Below are 19,035 nucleotides of genomic sequence, written 5' to 3' on the forward strand. Positions count from 1 at the left end.
TTTTATAGTGAATTTGTTCTTAGGCCGCAAAATGATTCACTACTAGTTTATTAAGGATTGCAGAGTTTCTGTTTGTTTAAAAATTAGCGTGAGCATTCACCTTTTCTGAAACAGGATTGTCTTTAGGTTTCAAATTGAGTTATGAAGATCTGAATTTAGAGCAGACTTGTCTGAAGACAAGTTTTTGAATAAGATTCCTCTTCTTTGTAAAGATTTTGTTGCTATTGTTCTGCCTACTGTTGAGCTAAGCCCAGCAACCCCCAAAAAAAAGAAAAAAATCAAGGCATGGTCTTTGAACAGATTCAGCTGATACTTGTTGTTTTCTTTTAAGAAAAACTTGTCTTTAATATGAAGTAGAATTTAACTCTGAGTGAGTGGTTGCTGTCTCAGACAGTATTCTGAGGACTTAACAGGGACCAGTCCACGCGAGTGGTAGTTCTGTAAGGAAGGCGCTGCAGGTGTCCCGGTTTTACAGATGGGGACACACAGCCCAGGGCTGGCGGAGCCGGCATGAGGACTGTGCCGCTCCTCTCCACTGCCCCTGGGAAGTGTGAAGATGAAAGTTTAGCGTTTCTATATGTTTCAGTGTCGCATTTGAGGTGAACAGTTCAAGGAGTAGAATCCACCAAAGAAAGCAGTCGCATTTTGCAATAATTGCCTGCATTCTGCTGACTTTGACAGAGCTGCGCGTGAGGAGACCTGGCTCCTCCAGCCACCAGCCGTTTTCATTTTTTAGCTCCTGATGGTCCTCCCAGACCGGTTTCCGAGAGGGCTCTGGGGGCTGGTCACAGAAAAGACTTCTAAGTGGATGGAGTCATCCTTCTTTGTCACTGTAGGAACTGAGGTCAGTTCTGAGCCCCGCATTGACACTGCTGAAACAGTTTGTACATTTATCAAACTTACCAGCTTCTCTCCGAGGGTAATTTACAGCGGTAACTGCGTTAGCCCTGGGAGGCAACAGGAAGTCCTGTTTGATGTGCCTTTGTGAGCAGCTGCCAGGCTGCGCTGGCGCTAATCCCACGGGGGGAAGGCGTGCGGGAACCTGCTTGCTTACTGCACTCATCTGTGCGCAGAGGGGCTCGGAGAGGAGGGGCTTTCTCCTGCCTGGTGCTTGGTTTGGATTTTTCAGTGTCAAAAAGACTCATTAAAAAGTAAAAACAGAAAACCACAGCAGTGCCCTAGCTGTGATTGAACCGTGCTACCGTTAACCATCAGTGTTGACCAGTGAGGCAGATCCAGCCTTCCTCTAAAGTGGCTGAGCTGCCTGCTGTGTCTTTCTCTGTCTTTGAAAGTTTTCTCTTGGCTTTGGTTTTGCCTACTCAATAAAGTGGTTACCTTAAGAAGTAATTGTGTAGTGTTTTAAACATGCTAGAGAATACTAATAACTAAAGGCTCTATAAAACTAGGTTAGCCATCGACAACAGGAATCCATATCAGATACTTCATGGCTTTTATAGGCTGGGGTGTCATTAATATCAATTATTTTAAACACCCATGGTGTTTATCCCAGGAACCCTGGCTCTGCCCTGTGCTGGGGAACCATAAATGAAATTGGACAGTCCCTGTTCTTGGAGCATCACTACATAAGGAAAGAGACTCAGCAGCAAAGCTGAGAGCACACAGGACAGAGACACAACTGCTGAAGTCATTCTGAGCTTAGGATTACACAGGGAAAACCATTATGGCTTTCTATGAGAATAATCTTAGAGCTGGTACTTTACTGGTTTTTCTCGTATTTCGTTTTTACATATTCTTCGTTAGGAAATCAAAATCTAAAAAACTGTTTATTATATATTGGCCACATCACACATTTACCCAGTTCAGTTCCGTTCAGTCGCTCAGTCGTGTCCGACTCTTTGCGACCCCATGAATCACAGCGCGCCAGGCCTCCCTGTCCATCACCAACTCCCGGAGTTCACTCATACTCACGTCCATCGAGTCCGTGATGCCATCCAGCCATCTCATCCTCTGTCGTCCCCTTCTCCTCCTGCCCCCAATCCCTCCCAGCATCAGAGTCTTTTCCAATGAGTCAACTCTTCGCATGAGGTGGCCAAAGTACTGGAGTTTCAGCTTTAGCATCATTCCTTCCAAAGAAATCGCAGGGCTGATCTCCTTTAGAATGAACTGGTTGGATCTCCTTGCAGTCCAAGGGACTCTCAACGTCTTCTCCAACACCACAGTTCAAAAGCATCAATTCTTCGGTGCTCAGCCTTCTTCACAGTCCAGCTCTCACATCATACATGACTACTGGAAAAACCATAGCCTTGACTAGATGGACCTTAGTCGGCAAAATAATGTCTCTGCTTTTGAATATACTATCTAGGTTGGTCATAACTTTTCTTCCAAGGAGTAAGTGTCTTTTAATTTCATGGCTGCAGTCACCATCTGCAGTGATTTTGGAGCCCCAAAAAATAAAGTCTGACACTGTTTCCACTGTTTCCCTATCTATTTCCCATGAAGTGATGGGACCGGATGCCATGATCCTCGTTTTCTGAATGTTGAGCTTTAAGCCAGTTAGGTACCCGTAAATGATGTGCCTTGTCCTATGCTTGTTTTAAAGTTTGAAGGTAATCACCTAAGATATCTGATTGTGCCCACTGCGTTTAAGCTCAGAAGATTGTTACAGGCGCCTTTCTGGTTGTGGAGCATCGATGCTTTCCTTTGGTTGCGCTAATGAAGCTGAACGTCAGTGATCTCCACTCAGAAATGTCATAGTTGAGCATTCATAGCTCTAAGTCCTCGTCAGATGCATTCTTTATGTGTGTGATCTCTTCTATGGCTTAAAGTCTGTAATGCTTAAGACTGTCTCCGTAAGGTCTAGGTTTCCTTGCGATCTTGATAGCCAGTCGGCTTTCAGATACACAGCAATCTTGTGAAACAGTGCATATTAATTTAAAACCTTGAGCTTGGACAATTGTCAGGTGTGACTTTTATGAGACATCTGTGTGTCTCTAATTGGTTGTCTGCGTGGTCTTTTAACCCCGGGTTTGAGGGCGTCACTGTTTGGCTTCCGGCTGTGTGGCTCCTGGACCCCAGCTCCCTAGCTGGGATTGACCCCGGGGCCCTCAGCAGTGACGCACGGAGTCCTGGCCACCAGGCCACCAGGGAGTCCCTTTGCTTTCCCTTTAGTGGCATGTCACCACACGCACAGCAGTTTAGTGCATTTCTGAATATTTGCTTAGATAATCTCGTTAGTTCTCCAGTATTTATTTAAGGTTCAGCTCCAGCGCAGAAGAGCACGATGTGGGAGCCAAGTAAACGCGTGGCATAACCACGAAAGGGCGCGTTTACACTGTGGAAGCCTCCTGAAGCTGTGTGTTGCGCTCACATGTCAGTCACCCTGGTGTTCACTTGTTTGTTGCCTCTGCTCATATTTCTTGATGCACTGGTTCTCTGGTCTCACTGTCTCAGGGTCTCCTCAGGACCAGGTGGCGGCTGTTGCCTGGAGTTAGAGCTGCTGCGGGTGCTGCGTTTTGTGGGTGCTTGTCAGCCAGAGGCTCCAGGCCCGCGTGCAGTTAGTCCCCGTGGGGCAGGCGTTAGTGGCCTCTTAACCTCAGTCTGCAGACTTGCACTCCCGTGACTGAAGGCCTGTTTAAATCTAAAATCGTGCCAGTCTTCTGTAGTAGGCTTATCTGCACGGGAAATTAGATAAAATTTACTGAGAGGAAAGCTGTCTTTTGAATCTCAACACTGGGTGCCTGTTGATCCAGTTTAAAATTGTTACGTCAGCTTTCATTGCCTTTGACACTCTTTCGTCACTTCATGTGGTTTTTTAATGGTTACTTCTGTGAGCTTTGGTTTTTCAGCACTAAATACCACTAGCAGCTTGTGGCACTGAAAATGAATGTGCAGAAAGGGAGTATGTTTGAAGGTGTTTTGAAATCACAGAATTTGAGTTGTGTCTGACTCTTCACGACCCCATGGACTGCAGCACGCCAGGCTTCCCTGTCCATCACCATCTCCCAGAGCTTGCTCAAGCTCATGTCCATTGAGTTGGTGATGCCATCCAACCATCTCATCCTCTGCCACCCCCTTCTCCTCCTGCCCTCAATCTTTCCCAGCATCAGGCAGGGTCTTTTCCAGTGAGTTGGCTGTTCGCATCTGGTGGCCAGAGTATTGGAGCTGCAGCTTTAGCATCAGTCCTTCCAACGAATATTCAGGGTTGGTTTCATTTAGGATGGACTGGTTGGGTCTCCTTGCAGTCCAAGGGACTCTCAAGAGTCTCCTCCAACACCACAGTTCAAAAGCATTAGTCCTTCAGCCCTCAGCCTTCTTTAGGAGAAGGAAATGGCAACCCACTCCAGTACTCTTGCCTGGCATATCCCTTGGACAGAGGAGCCTGGTGGGCTGCAGTCCATGGGGTCGCTAGGAGTCAGACACGACTGAGCGACTTCACTTTCACTTTTCACTTTCATGCATTGGAGAAGGAAATGGCAACCCACTCCAGTGTTCTTGCCTGGAGAATCCCAGGGACGGGGGAGCCTGGTGGGCTGCCATCTGTGGGGTCTCACAGAGTCGGACATGACTGAAGCGACTTAGCAGCAGCAGCAGCCTTCTTTATGGTCCAACTTTCACATCCATGCATGACTACTAGAAAAATCATTTCTTTGACTGTATGACTTTGCTGGCAAAGTAATGTCTCTGCTTTTTACTATGCTGTCTAGGTTTGTCATAGCTTTTCTTCCAAGGAGCAAGCATCTTTTAATTTCATGGCTGCAGTCGCTGTCCACAGTGATTTTGGAGCCCAGAAAAAATAAAATGTACCACTGTTTCCACTTTTCCCCCCATCTATTTGCCATGAAGTGATGGGACCAGATGCCATGATCTTCGTTTTTGAATGTTGTGATTTAAGCCAGCTTTTCCACTCTCCTTTCCTTCTCATCAAGGGGCTCTTTAGTTCCTCTTCACTTTTTGAGATTAGAGTGGTATCATCTGCATATCTGAAGTTGTTATTTTTCCCAGCAGTCTTGATTCCAGCTTGTGTTTCATCCAGCCCAGCATTTCACATGACGTACTCTGCATATAAGTTAAATAAGCAGGGTGACAGTATACAGCCTTGATGTACTCCTTTCCCAATTTTGAACAAGTCCATTTTTCCATGTTCAGTTCTAACCATTGCTTCTTGACCTGCATACAGGTTTCTTAGGAGGCAGGTCAGGTGGTCTGTATTCTCATCTCTTAAGAACATTCTACAGTTGTGATCCACACAGTCAGAGGCTTTAGCGTACTCAGTGAAGCAGACATAGATGTTTTTCTGGATTCTCTTTCTCTGATCCAGCGGATGTTGGCAATTTGATCTCTGATTCCTCTGCCTTTTTAAAATGCAGCCTGTCCATCTGGAAGCTCGCTGGTCAGGTACTGCTGTGGCCTGCTCTGAAGGGTTCTGAGCGTCACTTTGCTGGCGTATGGGCTTCCATCTGGAAGCTCGCGGCTCGTGCACTGCTGCGGCTGGCTCTGAAGGGCTTCCATCTGGAAGCTCGCGGCTCGTGCACTGCGCAGCCGGCTCTGAAGGGCTTCCACCTGGAAGCTTGCGGCTCGTGCACTGTGCAGCCGGCTCTGAAGGGCTTCCATCTGGAAGCTCGCGGCTCGTGCACTGCTGCGGCTGGCTCTGAAGGGTTCTGAGCATCACTTTGCTGGCGTGTGGGCTTCCTTCGTGGCTGAGCAGTAGAGAATCTGCCTGCGATGCAGGAGGCCTGAATTCAGTCCCTGGGTTGGAAGGATCCCCTGGAGAAGGGAATGGTAACCCACTCCAGTATTCTTGCCTGGAGAGTTCCATGGACAGAAGAGCCTAGCAGGCTGCAGTCCATGGGGTCACAGAGAGTCAGACAGCACTGAGTGACTAACTCTTTGCTGGCATGTGAGATGAGTGCAATTGTGCGGTAGTTTGAGCATTCTTTGGTGCTGCCTTTCTTTGGGATTGGAGTGAAAACTGACCTTTTTCCTGTCCTGTGGCCACTGCGGTGTTTTCCCAATTTGCTGGCATATTGAGTGCAGCATTTCAGAGCATCATCATCTTTCAGGATTTGAAATAGCTCATCAGGAATTCTATCACCTCCACTAGCTTTGTTCATAGTGATGCTTCTTAGCTAAGGCCCACTTGACTTCACATTCCAGGAAGTCTGGGTCTAGGTAAGTGATCACACCATCGTGGTTATCTGGGTCAATAAGATCTTTTTTGTACAGTTCTTCTGTGTATTCTTGCCACCTCTTCTTAATATCTTCTGCTTCTGTTAGGTCCGTCCTGTTTCTGTCCTTTATTGTATCCATCTTTGCATGAAATGTTCCCTTGGTATCTCTCTATTTTTTTGCATTGTTAAGTTAAGAAGGCTTGCTGCTTGGAACTCTGCATTCAGATGGGTTTATCTTTCTCTTTCTCCTTTGCCTTTCACTGCTCTTTTCTCAGCTGTTTTTGTAAGGCCTCCTCAGACAACCAGTTTGCCTTGTTGTGTTTGTTTTTCTTGGGGGTGGTTTTGGTCACTGCTTCCTGTACAGTGGTGCGAGCCTCGTCCGTAGTTCTTCAGGCACTCTGTCTACCAGACCTAGTACCGTGAGTCTGCTTGTCACCTCCTCTGTGTCATCATGGGGGCTGAATTCAGGCCATACCAGAGTGACCCAGAGGCTTTCCCTGCTTTTCCAGTTTAAGTCTGAATTTTGGGAGCTGATGGTCTGAGCCACAGTCAGCTCCAGGCCTTGTTTTTGCTGACTGTATAGAGCGTCTCCATTTTCGTCTATGAAGACTATAATGAATCTGATTTTGGTAATGATCCTCTGGATCCAGTTAAATTTTCATGATTTCTTAAAATTTGTATTTTTCTCTACAAGTTATAAAAAATAATTTAAGTAAAGGACAAAAATGTTCTTAGGAGATATGACATTTCTAAAATATTTTGGGAATTTGTCCACACCTCATGTTGCCAAATATAACACATAAAAATATGTGTCACCCAGTTAATTGGATTTCAGAGAAACAGCAAACGCATTTTAGATGCAAGTGCATCCTGTGTGATACTTGGGGTACGTTTATGCTTCTTAAAACCTGCGTTTGAGACACCCTTTGAATAAAGCTCTGTGTAGAAGACAGCTATGCTAAGAATTGTGTTTGGCGTTTGTCTGAGAGTCAGCTCCTCTGGCCGGGCCGTGCCCTCCCCGGACGGGCTGTGTCCTCCCTGGCGCCTCGAGTCCCGCTTCCCGTCCGCTTTCGGACCCGCTTTTCCTCGGGCTTCTGCCGCCAGCCCTTCTGCTCAGGCCCGGCTCCGCCTGTGCCTCGTCCTTGCTGCCTGCCTCCCGTCCCCCACCTCTCTCTCCCCTCTCGTTGCTAGAAGGCTTTCTGTGTGCACTTTCTCTGGGCCGTGCTAGTCTCCGTTGCTGCAGGGCTGTTCTCCAGCCGTGGGGGCGGGGCCTGCTCTCCAGTGGCTGCGCCGCGCCTCTGGTGGCGGTGGCCTCCCCTGTGCGGCGCGGGCTCTCGGGCACGCGGGCTCCAGGCCTGTGGCTCCCAGAGCTAGCTTCTAGCATGTGGGATCTTCCTGTTAAGGGATCAAGCCCAGGTCTCCTGCACTGGCCGGCGGAGTCTTGACCACTGAGCCTCCAGGCGAGCCTTCCATCCTCTGGTTTTGAAAGAGGCTACAGTGATGCCAGGAGAGGACACTTTGGCTACTTCTCCTTCATCTCTAGAATATGAGAGTGTGGGAGGGGACGCCTGTGCCGAGAGTGCATGTCCACTCTCACAGTGATTTAGAGTGAGTCATGGCAGCAGTCATCGCTGAAGAGCTAGACCATGTTTCCCACCTCCAGAACAGAAACGTCCTCGGCAGGAGAGGTTGGCCGGTCTTGAACACCAGAACGTGGAGGACAGCTTGTCGCCTGGGGTCAGGTAGCCGCGGACGTGAGCACATGACCGCTCTGCGGAGCGCCATCTCCTCAGCTGTGCTGTGCGAAAGTGTCAGGGCTCGGAGGGGGTGCGGGGGGTGATGCGTGGGAGCCACAGGTGAACGGGCGCGTTTAAATAAAGACGTTAACTGTCAGAAGGCACGGCTTTTGTCGACAGCTGTGAGTGGTGGGTAAATTTCAGCACAGTAGCTGTTACAGCTGAATTCACTTAGAATACTAGTGTGGGTGTGCGGAAGGAGAGATGCTGTGCCACGCCCATCACGCCTAGGGGTCCTGCTTCTGTCCCCGCTGTTGGAAGAGCTCCTGCTGGTGTGCTCCGTGCGAGCCCCGCTGAGTTTGTCCCGAACCTCAGTGAGCAGAACGTAGCTCTCTGAGGTATCCTTTCTCCTGGGAGCAAAACTGAGAGACACCCAGGAGTCAGGTGTGTGAGGTCAGCGGCCGTGCCCTGCTTGTGGCCAGCAGTTCGCCAGGTGGAACCGGACGCTCAGTCCACTTCGACCGGGCTTAAAATCAGTCCCCCTCAAGCACTGCCTGTGTGCGGCCTGCCTGTGTGCGGCCTAACCCCGAGCAGGCGCGCAGCCGCTGCGGGAGGACCACAGGCTCTCGCTGCTTACCTGTGCCGCGTTCCTGCTGACTTAGAAAGGACGTTGCCGTAGCATCACAGCAGGCTTTAATGTGCTCTGCGGTGGGCGTCACAGCAAAATCGGCAGCGTATGCCCACCAGTGTGAAAGCTGTGTTCTAGAGCTTGAGTGGTTTTTACTGGTGACGTTTTGTCTGGATGGCCGAGCTGCTCAGGTATTACTCTTCCTCTTTCCTGGTTATGTGGTCTAGCTGGAGTCTGTGTCGTGGAGGCCTGAGATAGCAACCAAGGACCCTTTCTCTCCCACTTTGGTTGAACACAGAATGACATTTCCTAATGCCTTGTTCAAATTGTATTTTACTGAATTGGAAGCAGCGTGCACAGAAGCCTGGCTGACTTTCAGAAAACACGGTCAGAGTCACTGCGTACATAGTGGTTGCAGCACCCACTCCTGCTCACAAAGGCCGTGGTCTTGTAAAGACGCTTGGGTCTCCCAGTTCCGTGTTGGTTTTCCCTTGTTTACTGCAAACACGTTTCTGCTCCGTGTGTCGCTTCATGTCTTTTGAAGCCCAGCAGGACTGTCAGACGCTTTTGATGGCACATCACAGGATTACCAGTCGGTCAGTGGGCGCCGGCTGCTTCTCTAGGTAGCCAGTCGTATTCTGTTTCGGGGGGCTCACGGCAGGGTTCTGTTTATGGAGGGGCTGATGTCCCCTGAGGGGACAGCAGTGTGGTCTGGGCTGGGATAGCAGGTGGCGTTAGGCAACCAGAGTGTGCGGGGAGGCTTTCTGGAGGAGGGTCGGCTGGGCTTGTGTAGAATTCGGGGGGAGCCGTAGACGAACTCCAGAGGCTTCCGTCCGGGAGATACTGAAAACGTCTCTGGAAGATGGACAAGGCGCATCTAGGACACTGCCCCCCTCTCCCCACCGGCATCCTCAGATAGAGTGTTTTTCAGAAGAATTAATGTGTTTTTACCTTAGGAGAACTGCTGTCCCTGGAGGTGTCTTTTATTATAGCTCAGGTGAGCTTATGCATTTCCACGCTGTGTTTTAAAAATTACTGCCTCCCTTGTAGCTTTTAAGAAGTCAGCCCTCGCACATGTTCGTGTCATTTTCTCTCTTTGTCGGTGGGTCGTTGGTCGCTTTGTACATAAGCTTCCTGCTGTGGTCACGGAGCGAGACGCTCTTCCGTGAGCGGGCTTGCTGTTGGTCTGGCAGCCCCTCGGGGAGCCGTGCGTGCCTCTGCCTCCGTGGTGTGTGGGTGTCCCCGGGCTGCCTGCGTGACCTGGTCCTGCCCCCCCCCCCCCGCCCCCAGGTCATCACCAACCTGGTGAAGATGCTGAAGTCCAGGGACACGCGGAGGAGCTTCTGCCCCCCCAATCACTGGCTGTCAGAGCAAGAGGATATCAAAGCGGATAAGGTATTCCTGGGAGATCTTTTACATATTTTCCATTAGACTTACTCTTTCAGCTTGCATCTTCTCTGAGAAGAATAAATCTTTTCAGGTTGCCTATCATGTAATTAATAATCAGGAGTACACTTTTGTTGCCAACTCTTAGATCACATAATGGAGCACGTAGTAACGTCACTGACTTACACGTGCGTCCTGCGATCGTTGTTAATCCTGATTTGCTTGAAGCCACAAAGTGTATTGGCGTGTAATGGTTTTTTGGGGGGAGTTGAAAAACTTTTGCTTTTATTGTATCAGTGTATTTTTAGTATTAATGCTTAAAAGAGATGGGACTTATCTATGACTTTCTAAAGGGATAGAGACATGTGAGTATTATTAAGGTCTAGATGCAAAGTAAATTCAGTAGTGTGGCCTGTTCTGAAATAATGAAAGCAGCATTACCAAAAGACTCGGGGTGTTTTCATTTTTGTTTGTCAGGAAAACACATGACTGGATTCATCTCAGAATCTCGGGGCTGGGGGCAGAGAGTGACTGGGTATAGAAGAAGCGTGACTGCAGAAATGGTAAAGAAAAGAAACATCAGGAGCGTTTCAGAAGCGTTGCTTTGTCCGCACGCACGCTGCGTCTTTGCATTAAGCTTGTGGCGCCCAGCCCTGCCCATGGCCCAGGCTGAGGAGCTGCGGCCGGTCCTGTAGCGGCGAGGGCCTCGGGCCTGTGGGCCTTTCTGACAGGGGTCAGATGAGGGGACCTGAGAGACAGTGGGTTAGTACTTACCAGCCTTATTTGGCTACTCATTCATACAACTTGTTTTAGTCATGAATATTTGGTAATGGTAATAAACTGCTAGATTTGAAGGGTAATCTGGTTTCTTTGTAAAGCAATCATTGTGTGGTGATTTACTATGTCCAGATATTACATGTTGTTGATTAGAGCAAGTAGAGATTTCCCTGGAGTGTATTTAGGAAAAATAACTGCAGTGTGAAAATGTGAAAGGTGGCCCACGTAGGGGAGAGTATGAGAACGTCTCCTGGGAAGGAGCAGGCAGGACTGAGCAGTCTATGGCCCCGCAGGTCACCCAGCTCTACGTCCCAGCGTCCAGGAACGCGTGGCGGTTCCGGCGGATGGGGAGGATTGGGCCCCTGCGGTCCACGCTGGACGGTGAGTGCCCTGCGCCCACGCACCCCGTGCCCCGAGCTGGCCGAGCGTGGGCTGTGTGCTGCTGCGCGTGCCCTGCAGGCCACACTGGACGGTGCGTGCCCTGCACCTGCGCACCCCGTGCCCTGAGCTGGCTGAGCGTGGGCTGTGTGCTGCCGTGCGTGCCCTGTGGGCCACGCTGGACGGTGCGTGCCCTGCGCCCGTGCGCCCCGTGCCCTGAGCTGGCCGAGCATGGGCTGTGTGCTGCCACGCACGCCACGGGTTCCTGGCCTGTGGCCTCTGACCTCGGTCAGCTGGGTCAGGAGTCTCATCTCTGGAAAGCACCTCGTGACTGGGAGCCAGCCCCCTCCCGCCCCTGGCAGCCCCAGTAGTGCCCCCTGTGCCGGGTGTCTGGGAGTGCAGCCTGGCAGAGCGCAGCCCCGCATCTGCAGGGGCGGGCAGGCTCACGGGGCGTCCTCTGGTTGCAGTAGGTCTGGAGTCCCCGCCGCTGTCCGTGTCCGAGGAGAGGCAGCTCGCCATCCTGACCCAGCTGCCCTTTGTGGTTCCGTTTGAGGAGCGGGTGAAGGTACGCTTCCAGTTGGTTCTCTGCAGATTGACTCAGCGGGTTCAGTGTGAAAAAGTAACACCAGTGGGAAGTTTTCTGAAGCCTGTGATTGAATAATGTGTTTTCTCACTAGATTGTAATAGTTGACCATGGTTTATAAAAGCATAACCCAACCAAATACCTCTTGAAAGATGTTTTGTTTCTATTCACCAACTTACTTAGCAAATTTCTGAAAACGGCCTCACTTCTCTACTTACAAAACAGCTTCAAGGGGGCGTTTTTAGGCCTGCCCACTCTTCTCACAGGGTGAACATTTAACACTATTGACATTTCTTCATTAAACCACACACATTAACACAACATTGTAAATCAAATATACTCCAGTAAAAAGTAAAAAAAGAAACCTCACACGCACTTGCACACTCATACTCACATGGCGTTACATAACTCCTGAGCGCCCTCTACTGGACTTTTAGCATAAAACCAGCTACTGGGGTTTTCTCACCCTGGGGATCACCCTACCGATACCAGCCTCAATGTACCGCTTCTCACAGCTGCTCTTCTTCCTGCTCCACCTGGAGTTGTATAGAAGTCTCCAGAAGGAAGTACCGAAAATGTGCCATAGCATGGGATTTTAAAAGTTCGTTGTGAAGTGGGGGAAAGGAGCAATATTACATAAATACTGCACATTTATTGATAAGGCATGACATCAGTATTTGGTATCTTGGCCTTTAAAACTCGTCTCAGAATTTATGCAGATAAAAAACTTAAGGTTTATGTAACAATTTCTTCTTTTGGTTGCTTGTGTTTATAACAAAATGTTGTTTTCAAGTAACCTTATAATTTCTCCTTTGTTAGATCTTTCAGAGATTGATTTATGCAGATAAGCAAGAAGTTCAAGGAGATGGTCCATTTCTGGATGGAATTAATGTCACAATAAGAAGAAATTATATTTATGAAGATGCTTATGACAAACTTTCCCCTGAAAATGGTACATATCATTCTCTCTGTATGTGTTCCTATGACAGGGGGAGGCTGGGGGGGGGGGTTATAGGGAAGGGTGATCATTACAAAAATCAGTGTTGATCATCTTATTCTGTGATGACTGTTTAAAACAAATGTGCATCAGATTTGGGGGAGTGTATATCTATTATCAAATAATAATTCTAATATTGGTAAATACTTATTGCCACAGAAACCTTTCAGATGTTGTTTTTGTTTTTTTAAGATAAGAAACTCTTCCTGTCCCCAAATATCTGTCTTTAAAATTTAGTTGACAAGCTTTAATTATAAAAATGTTGGTGGAGAGCCATATACAGACTGTATTTTGTTTATAACAGTCTATGTAAATATCATAAAATGTAAGCCAAGTTAAATATACTAAAGTAAACACCATTGCAATCCAAATTTCTTGATAGAAAGGTAAGTATGCTGCAGTGACACTTCTATGAGATAAGAGAATTGCATGATAACGTTGATTTGGACAGCATTTAGGGGTGAACGACACATTTTTGTCTTATGTTAATCTTTGGCACTCAGTGTTAACAGGTTTAGTGTTACTAACTTATTTATTAATAATTTTACCTTCAGAATTTGGTGTCCATGCTATCACATGAAATCAGTGTTACATCAGTACAGGTGATGGGAGCTTGTCAGCTGTGGGATAGCAATTGCCTGTTCTTTTAGGGCAGCAATTTAATTTTCTTCCAGAAAAGCAGAGCCTTTCATTTGGAATACTTTCTCTCTTCTCAGATAAAGAGCTATTTTTGTCATTTTGTAGGAGCAGCAGAGGAAGGCTGGCTTCACTTGTTCCTTTACTCTGTTCTCGATTTTGTGTGCCGAATTTTTGTTCTACACACAACTTAGTTTTGTTACGTATGCCGTAGCCCTCTAACGTCCAGCACCGCACACTGAGGCGGACTGAGCTGCAGTCTGACCGTAGACTGAGTGCCCCACTCTGTGGGTCACTCTCGCCTGGGACGCCATGCTTTCAGAGCTTTCTGTATGAGCGAGGCAGAGATCAGCTGCTCTGATCCCTAGCGTAGGTGCTTTGGGGAGGAAGCGAGAGCTCCCGCTCTGGGCCCTGCGGCTCCTTGGAGATGAGCCCCAGCCGCAGTCGTGCTGTGCCGCGTGTCACTGTGTTGGCAGTCCTCTGTCTGTGTGTCCCGCTTCACTGAGGGCCTCGTGGTCTAAGCCAGGGTCCCCACAGCTAGCGCTCAGTAGATGTTTGTTGAACTTGTGTTTGAAAACAAGGAAAATGAGCTGTAACAGGGTGTCAAATTGGCCACGGTTGGCAGAGTGTTCAGGGAGGAGCCGAGGTGTGCTTGATGCTTGGAGGCTTCCTGAAATGCAGGACGCGAGGCAGGACTTGGGAACCAGGAGCCCAGGGCCGCGTGAGGGGGCCGCAGGGGGGGGCGTGGCTGTCCACGGCAGACCCGCTTCTGCGCTGGTGAACCGGGGCTTCCATCAGGCGCTCGAATATCTCTGAGCTCTTCAGCCAAAATGAGAACGTGTGCTTAGCAACAGTTTTCAATTAACTCTAAAACTGTTTCATGGAGAGTACGCTGTTCCTGCTCAATGACACAAACCCCAGATTCCTAATGACTCCTTAAGCTTGAGAATTACTCAGAAGTTGGCCACACGCCAGCTCTTCAGCTGTGCTTGCTGATAGTCTCACCGAGTCTAAAGAATTTGGAAAAATCATATAATATCTGTATTACAGTGCTTTAAATCTTTAAAGTGTTCTTAAAGTCTGACCCTTATTAAGAAGTTTTAAACCATATATTAAAATTGTTTGATATTTTGCTATGCAGATTGTAAAATTAAATACCATCTCAGTATGTTTAGTTTACTTACGGGAAATTGGTTTGAAGTGCTTTGTTGCCTAGTCATTTACATGTAACCAATAAGTATGATTTTTCCATATATCATTTAGTCACAGAAGCAAATAGTGGCCATTCGTTATGGGCTCTCGTATCTCATATCGTCTCAGAACAGTCTTATGAATTGTGGGTTTCGCCTCCTTTGACACGAGAGCTGATGTGGTGGAGCTCAGAGCAGCTGTGTGGTCTCTTCTGCAGTTGGGAGCTTGGCGAGCAGGGTGACACGTGCATTTCTCTGTGTGGACTGTGGGCGGGAGCGCACCTGCCCTTGGAGCCCGTGGCTCTGAGAGGGGAGCTGGAGCCTCCCACCACACGCTCAGTGTGGCCCACTGTGCGGGGTGGCGGCTGGAGCTGCGCTGGGCTCCGCTCAGTTCCTGAGAGCGCGCTCCTGCTCCTGCCTGCTGGTTTTGTTTTGTTTAATGGGCAAGATTTGTTACCTTGTTTTTCTGAAGAAGAAATGATAACGGTAAAATCAAAATCCGATTGACCCTTGAACAATGCAGGTTTGAACTGTGCAGGTCCACTTGGGCAAATTTTTTTTTCTTTTCAAGAAATACATTGGCAAACTTTTTGGAAGTGAAGTGAAGTCGCTCAGTCGTGTCCGACTCTTTGCGACCACGTGGGCTGTAGCCTACCAGGCTCCTCTGTCCATGGGATTTTCTAGGCAATAGTCCTGGAGTGGATTGCCATTTCCTTCTCCAGGAACTTTTTGGAGATTTGTGACAATTTCAGAACACTGGCAGGTGAACTACTCAACCTAGAATACTGCAGAAGTTAAGAGAAATTTGTCACGAATGCATGAGACATATGTAGAGGCTAGTCTGTTTTATCACTTGTTGCCAAAAATATGCACAAATCTATTATAAAAAGTTAAAATGTATCAAAACTTATGGAGACACTCAGAGGACATGTGTGGGAGGACATGTGTGGGGCCCGCAGCTGGGAGGGATGGAAACAGGCGTGCGGGTGCAGGGGAGCCGGAGCCGTGGGAGCCGCCTGTCTGCAGGGTCAGTCCACCCCCTCGACCAGGGCCGCCTCTGCTTGCTGCTGCCTGAGCCCCGCCTCCGCCTGATCACGCCCCGTGCCAAACAGAGGCCAGTGGAAAGCGCCCACTTGGGCGTCCCTGTGTCTCCCTCGTGGCTGGCGCAGCCCCGCAAGCCCCACGGAATGCTGCTCATGGCGCCGGGCGCACTCCTGGGGCGCAGGGAAGAGGCGGGATGCTCCTGGGAGATGTCCAGCTGTCTGGTCTGTGTCCGCAGCTGTGGGTACCACCCCTGCAAGGCAGAGAACCCAGTGTGAGGACCACTGTCAGGGAAAGGGAGACGAAGGAAAGGTTTGTCAAGCTGTGGCGGCAGCTACACACAGGCAGGAGAGCCTTGCGCGTCTTGTGGCATCCCGTTTTTATCTTGTATTGAAGGCGTGTTCAGGATTGTCATAAGAAAGGCATTCCTACAGACATGATTTGAGACAAAGTGAAGTCCACATGTATAATAACGTTTTTTCTTCTATGTGTGCTTTTACTAATTGTTTAATTTCCAGTGACATTGATGTAATTAAAAACTACTAAACGGTTGTGATTAATTTCATATTTTAAGTTTACATATTTATACAAAATTCAGATGCGTTTTCAGTTAATTTCCTTTTTCTGAAAAATTTTCCAGCTCAAAGTATATCCATATGTTCTGTTAAAGCTTTACATTTACCTGGGTTTAGTCGCTCAGTCGTGCCCAACTCTTGTGACCCTGTGGCCTGTAGCCCGCCAGGCTCCTCTATCCATGGGATTCTCCAGGCAAGAGTACTGCAGTGGGTTGCCATTTCCTTCTGCAACACTTATCTTACATACCTTAAAATTTACTTTTTCTTGTTAGTTGTAAAGAAAAAAAATCACTTAGTAACCATGTTGCTTTAAAAATTGTCAAGCGTTTTCAAGAGAGTCTTAAAATTGTGACGAGAACCCTAAAATTTGTTTCCAGTTTGTTCAAAATGGCATGTTATGTTGCTATTTCATACCTTATATGACAGCCTGCAGGAAAAGGAAGGTGGCAGAGCCAAAACGGAAAGCAGCGTAGAAACCAGTCTGGCTTTAAAGGTGCCATGAGGACAGGAGAGGCAGTGCCTGGCCCCCATGGGCAGCAGGGCGCTCCCCGCGCCATCGGGATGGTCACTGAGGAGGGGGGACAGCTGCCTGAACAGGGCTCCAGCCAGAGAGCAATGCGTGTTCTGGGAAAGACTGCCACAAAGGACAGTTACTAAAAGGAGGGCACGTGAGCAGCAGTGTTGGAGCAGGTCCTGTGCGCGGGCGCTCGCTCACCCCCAGCAGTCCATCCTTTGGTGGGACGGTGCGAGGGCCAGGACCCGAGAGCCCTTTTTCTGGATTGTTCTGTCAACGCCTGGTCCTTACCGCCAGGAAGCACCTGGTGGTTCAGAACGGCCTTCACGGGGGTTCTGACCTCAGGCGGTGCCCGTGGCCGCCAGACCCCGTGAAAGTACAGGAGGGTCTGCTTTCTCACGGAGCACATCTCTAATGGAACCTCTAGGTCGGGGCCACGGGGACCTTCCAGACTCTGTACACAACAGTTCTCCAGGGAAAGGCTCGTCAGCAACATGTCAGAGAACCCGGCAGAGAGAGCATCACGTGAGCTTGGGGGGACCACACCCTTGGAGATGCCATCCTTGCTGGAGAGAGAGCCAAGAACGCACCCGAGCCGGGGCAACACGTTCCTGCTGGGGAGGCGTCCGGATGCGGCATGTGACTTCACAGGACTTCCGGCTGAGCCGGTCGGGGAAGGCATGGGCGGGGATGGGGGGCGGGGGGCGGCTGGTGATAGGCACGGGGGCCTCGGAGCAGGCCCCGGGCAGCCAGAGGACTCCACGTGAGGGGAGCTGCTGGGCGGCGACTGCCTCCGACCCAGGCCTGGTGACGAGGAAGAGACGCCAGAGAGGCAGCGGAGCGGGAGACGCACGCAGAGCCCCGGGCAGGGCCTTCTGCTCGTCGAGGACGGCTTCTGACTTGTGTCACACCCTGGGTCTTCCGGGATACGGGCGCCGAGACTACAGCGAACAGTGGGAGCGGGGTCACCGCTGTACAGACAGGTTCAGAGAAGAGCAGAAACGTCGGGGCAGAAGCTGTGATGTGTCTCCATCAAGTTAGGCCAAATGGGCCTGCCCCTCCTGTCCCCTCCACCACCTGCCTCTGCCACCCTGTGCAGCAAGACCACCCCTCTTCCTGCTCCCTCCCCCGCCCCACCCAGCCTAATGAGCCTGAAGACGGGAGGGGACAGGCTTCTGTAGTGACCCACTTCCACTTCATGGTAAAGAATCGTCACACCGCCCAGTAACACGTTAGCTGCTGTGTATGTGAGCACCTTCCTGTTAAAGCCCGGTGTCTATATAAGAGACTGCAGTGTCTTCATCGTCGTCCTCGTCACCCGAGTGTTGATCCTGCAGACCGTCCTGGTCAGGACGTGCAGGGAAGTGGACAGCCTGTGCTTTCAGAGGCCTAGAGTGAGGGATGCTGACCGTAATAATATCGTGTTAGCTTTCTTCCTGCTTTGACTTGGCCCTCAAAGAGCTATATTACCAAGCACTCCGCCTCTCTCTCTCATGATTGAGGAAGCTGCTAATCGCCTTATCATCACAGGTAAGGGGTTTCTAAAACATGGAACTGTGGCACCAGCGCTGAATGGTGAACAGAGCTGGAACAGTGTGCGCTGTGAATACTCCTCCGCATTCATTCCTTAGTGCACCAGCTAGACTACTGTAGAGCGCATTCCCGGCGCTTCATCAATGCCTGAGTCACTCTACCCCTAAACAAATAGGCATTTCTTTTTCACGTTGTTCAGTCCCTAAGTCGTTTCTGACTCTTTGTGACCCCATGGACTGCAGCACGCCAGGCTTCCCTGTCCCTCACCATCTCCTAGAGTTTGCTCTTCCCTGGTGGCTCAGATGATAAAGAATCTGCCTGCAGTGGCCTTTTACCCAGGGTTTGATGCCTGGGTCGGGACAATCCCCTGGAGGAGGGCAGCCCACTCCAGTACTTGCCTGGAGAATTCCGTGGACGAGGAGCCTAGAGTGCTACAGTCCATAGGGTCGCAAAGAGGTGGACACAACCGAGCAGCTGACGCTTCCTCCCGTTTGCGTGTTGTTTGATGTCAGGTGTTGGTGGCACGCACAGCATCTGCGGTGCTGTGTGTCGTGTAGACGGTGTTGTCGCAGGTGCTGACAGCCGGTGGTGGCTCCTAAAAGCGGATGATGTACACTTGAGCTGGCAGTGAGTGAGCACAGTGCTGTGCGTGTCTTCTCTCTTGCTTTCGACTTTTGTAATAATGTTCCCCTTTCCTCGCTCACTTCCCCTGAGAGCACAGTGTGTAACTTGTATACCATATGACATGTACTAATTGACTGTTCATATTATCAGTGAGAGAGGCACAGTTACACCTGGATTCTCAACTGTGTGGACCCCAACTCCTGCTGAATTGTTCAAGGGTCAATTTACTTAGGGCCCCCTCCCAGTCTTACCTCCGTAAGTGGGTGCTTTTAATTTGTCTTTTGAATCCAGTGCCAAGAAGACTAGATT

The 19,035-nt window shown here is 49.6% G+C and overlaps 1 protein-coding gene across 1 annotated transcript in view; it reads left to right on the plus strand.

The window, feature by feature from the left end:
* UBE3C (ubiquitin protein ligase E3C) overlaps positions 1 to 19,035 on the plus strand; it is a 112,955-nt gene that overhangs the window by 57,469 nt on the left and 36,451 nt on the right. The window contains exons 14-17 of the mRNA XM_068972679.1: positions 9,783 to 9,887; positions 10,949 to 11,036; positions 11,501 to 11,598; positions 12,436 to 12,568. Of these exons, the coding sequence (XP_068828780.1) occupies positions 9,783 to 9,887; positions 10,949 to 11,036; positions 11,501 to 11,598; positions 12,436 to 12,568 (424 nt within the window). The remainder of the gene's footprint in view (positions 1 to 9,782; positions 9,888 to 10,948; positions 11,037 to 11,500; positions 11,599 to 12,435; positions 12,569 to 19,035) is intronic.

Source organism: Capricornis sumatraensis, chromosome 5 (assembly GCF_032405125.1).
Source record: "Capricornis sumatraensis isolate serow.1 chromosome 5, serow.2, whole genome shotgun sequence".
Classification (NCBI taxonomy): domain Eukaryota; kingdom Metazoa; phylum Chordata; class Mammalia; order Artiodactyla; family Bovidae; genus Capricornis; species Capricornis sumatraensis.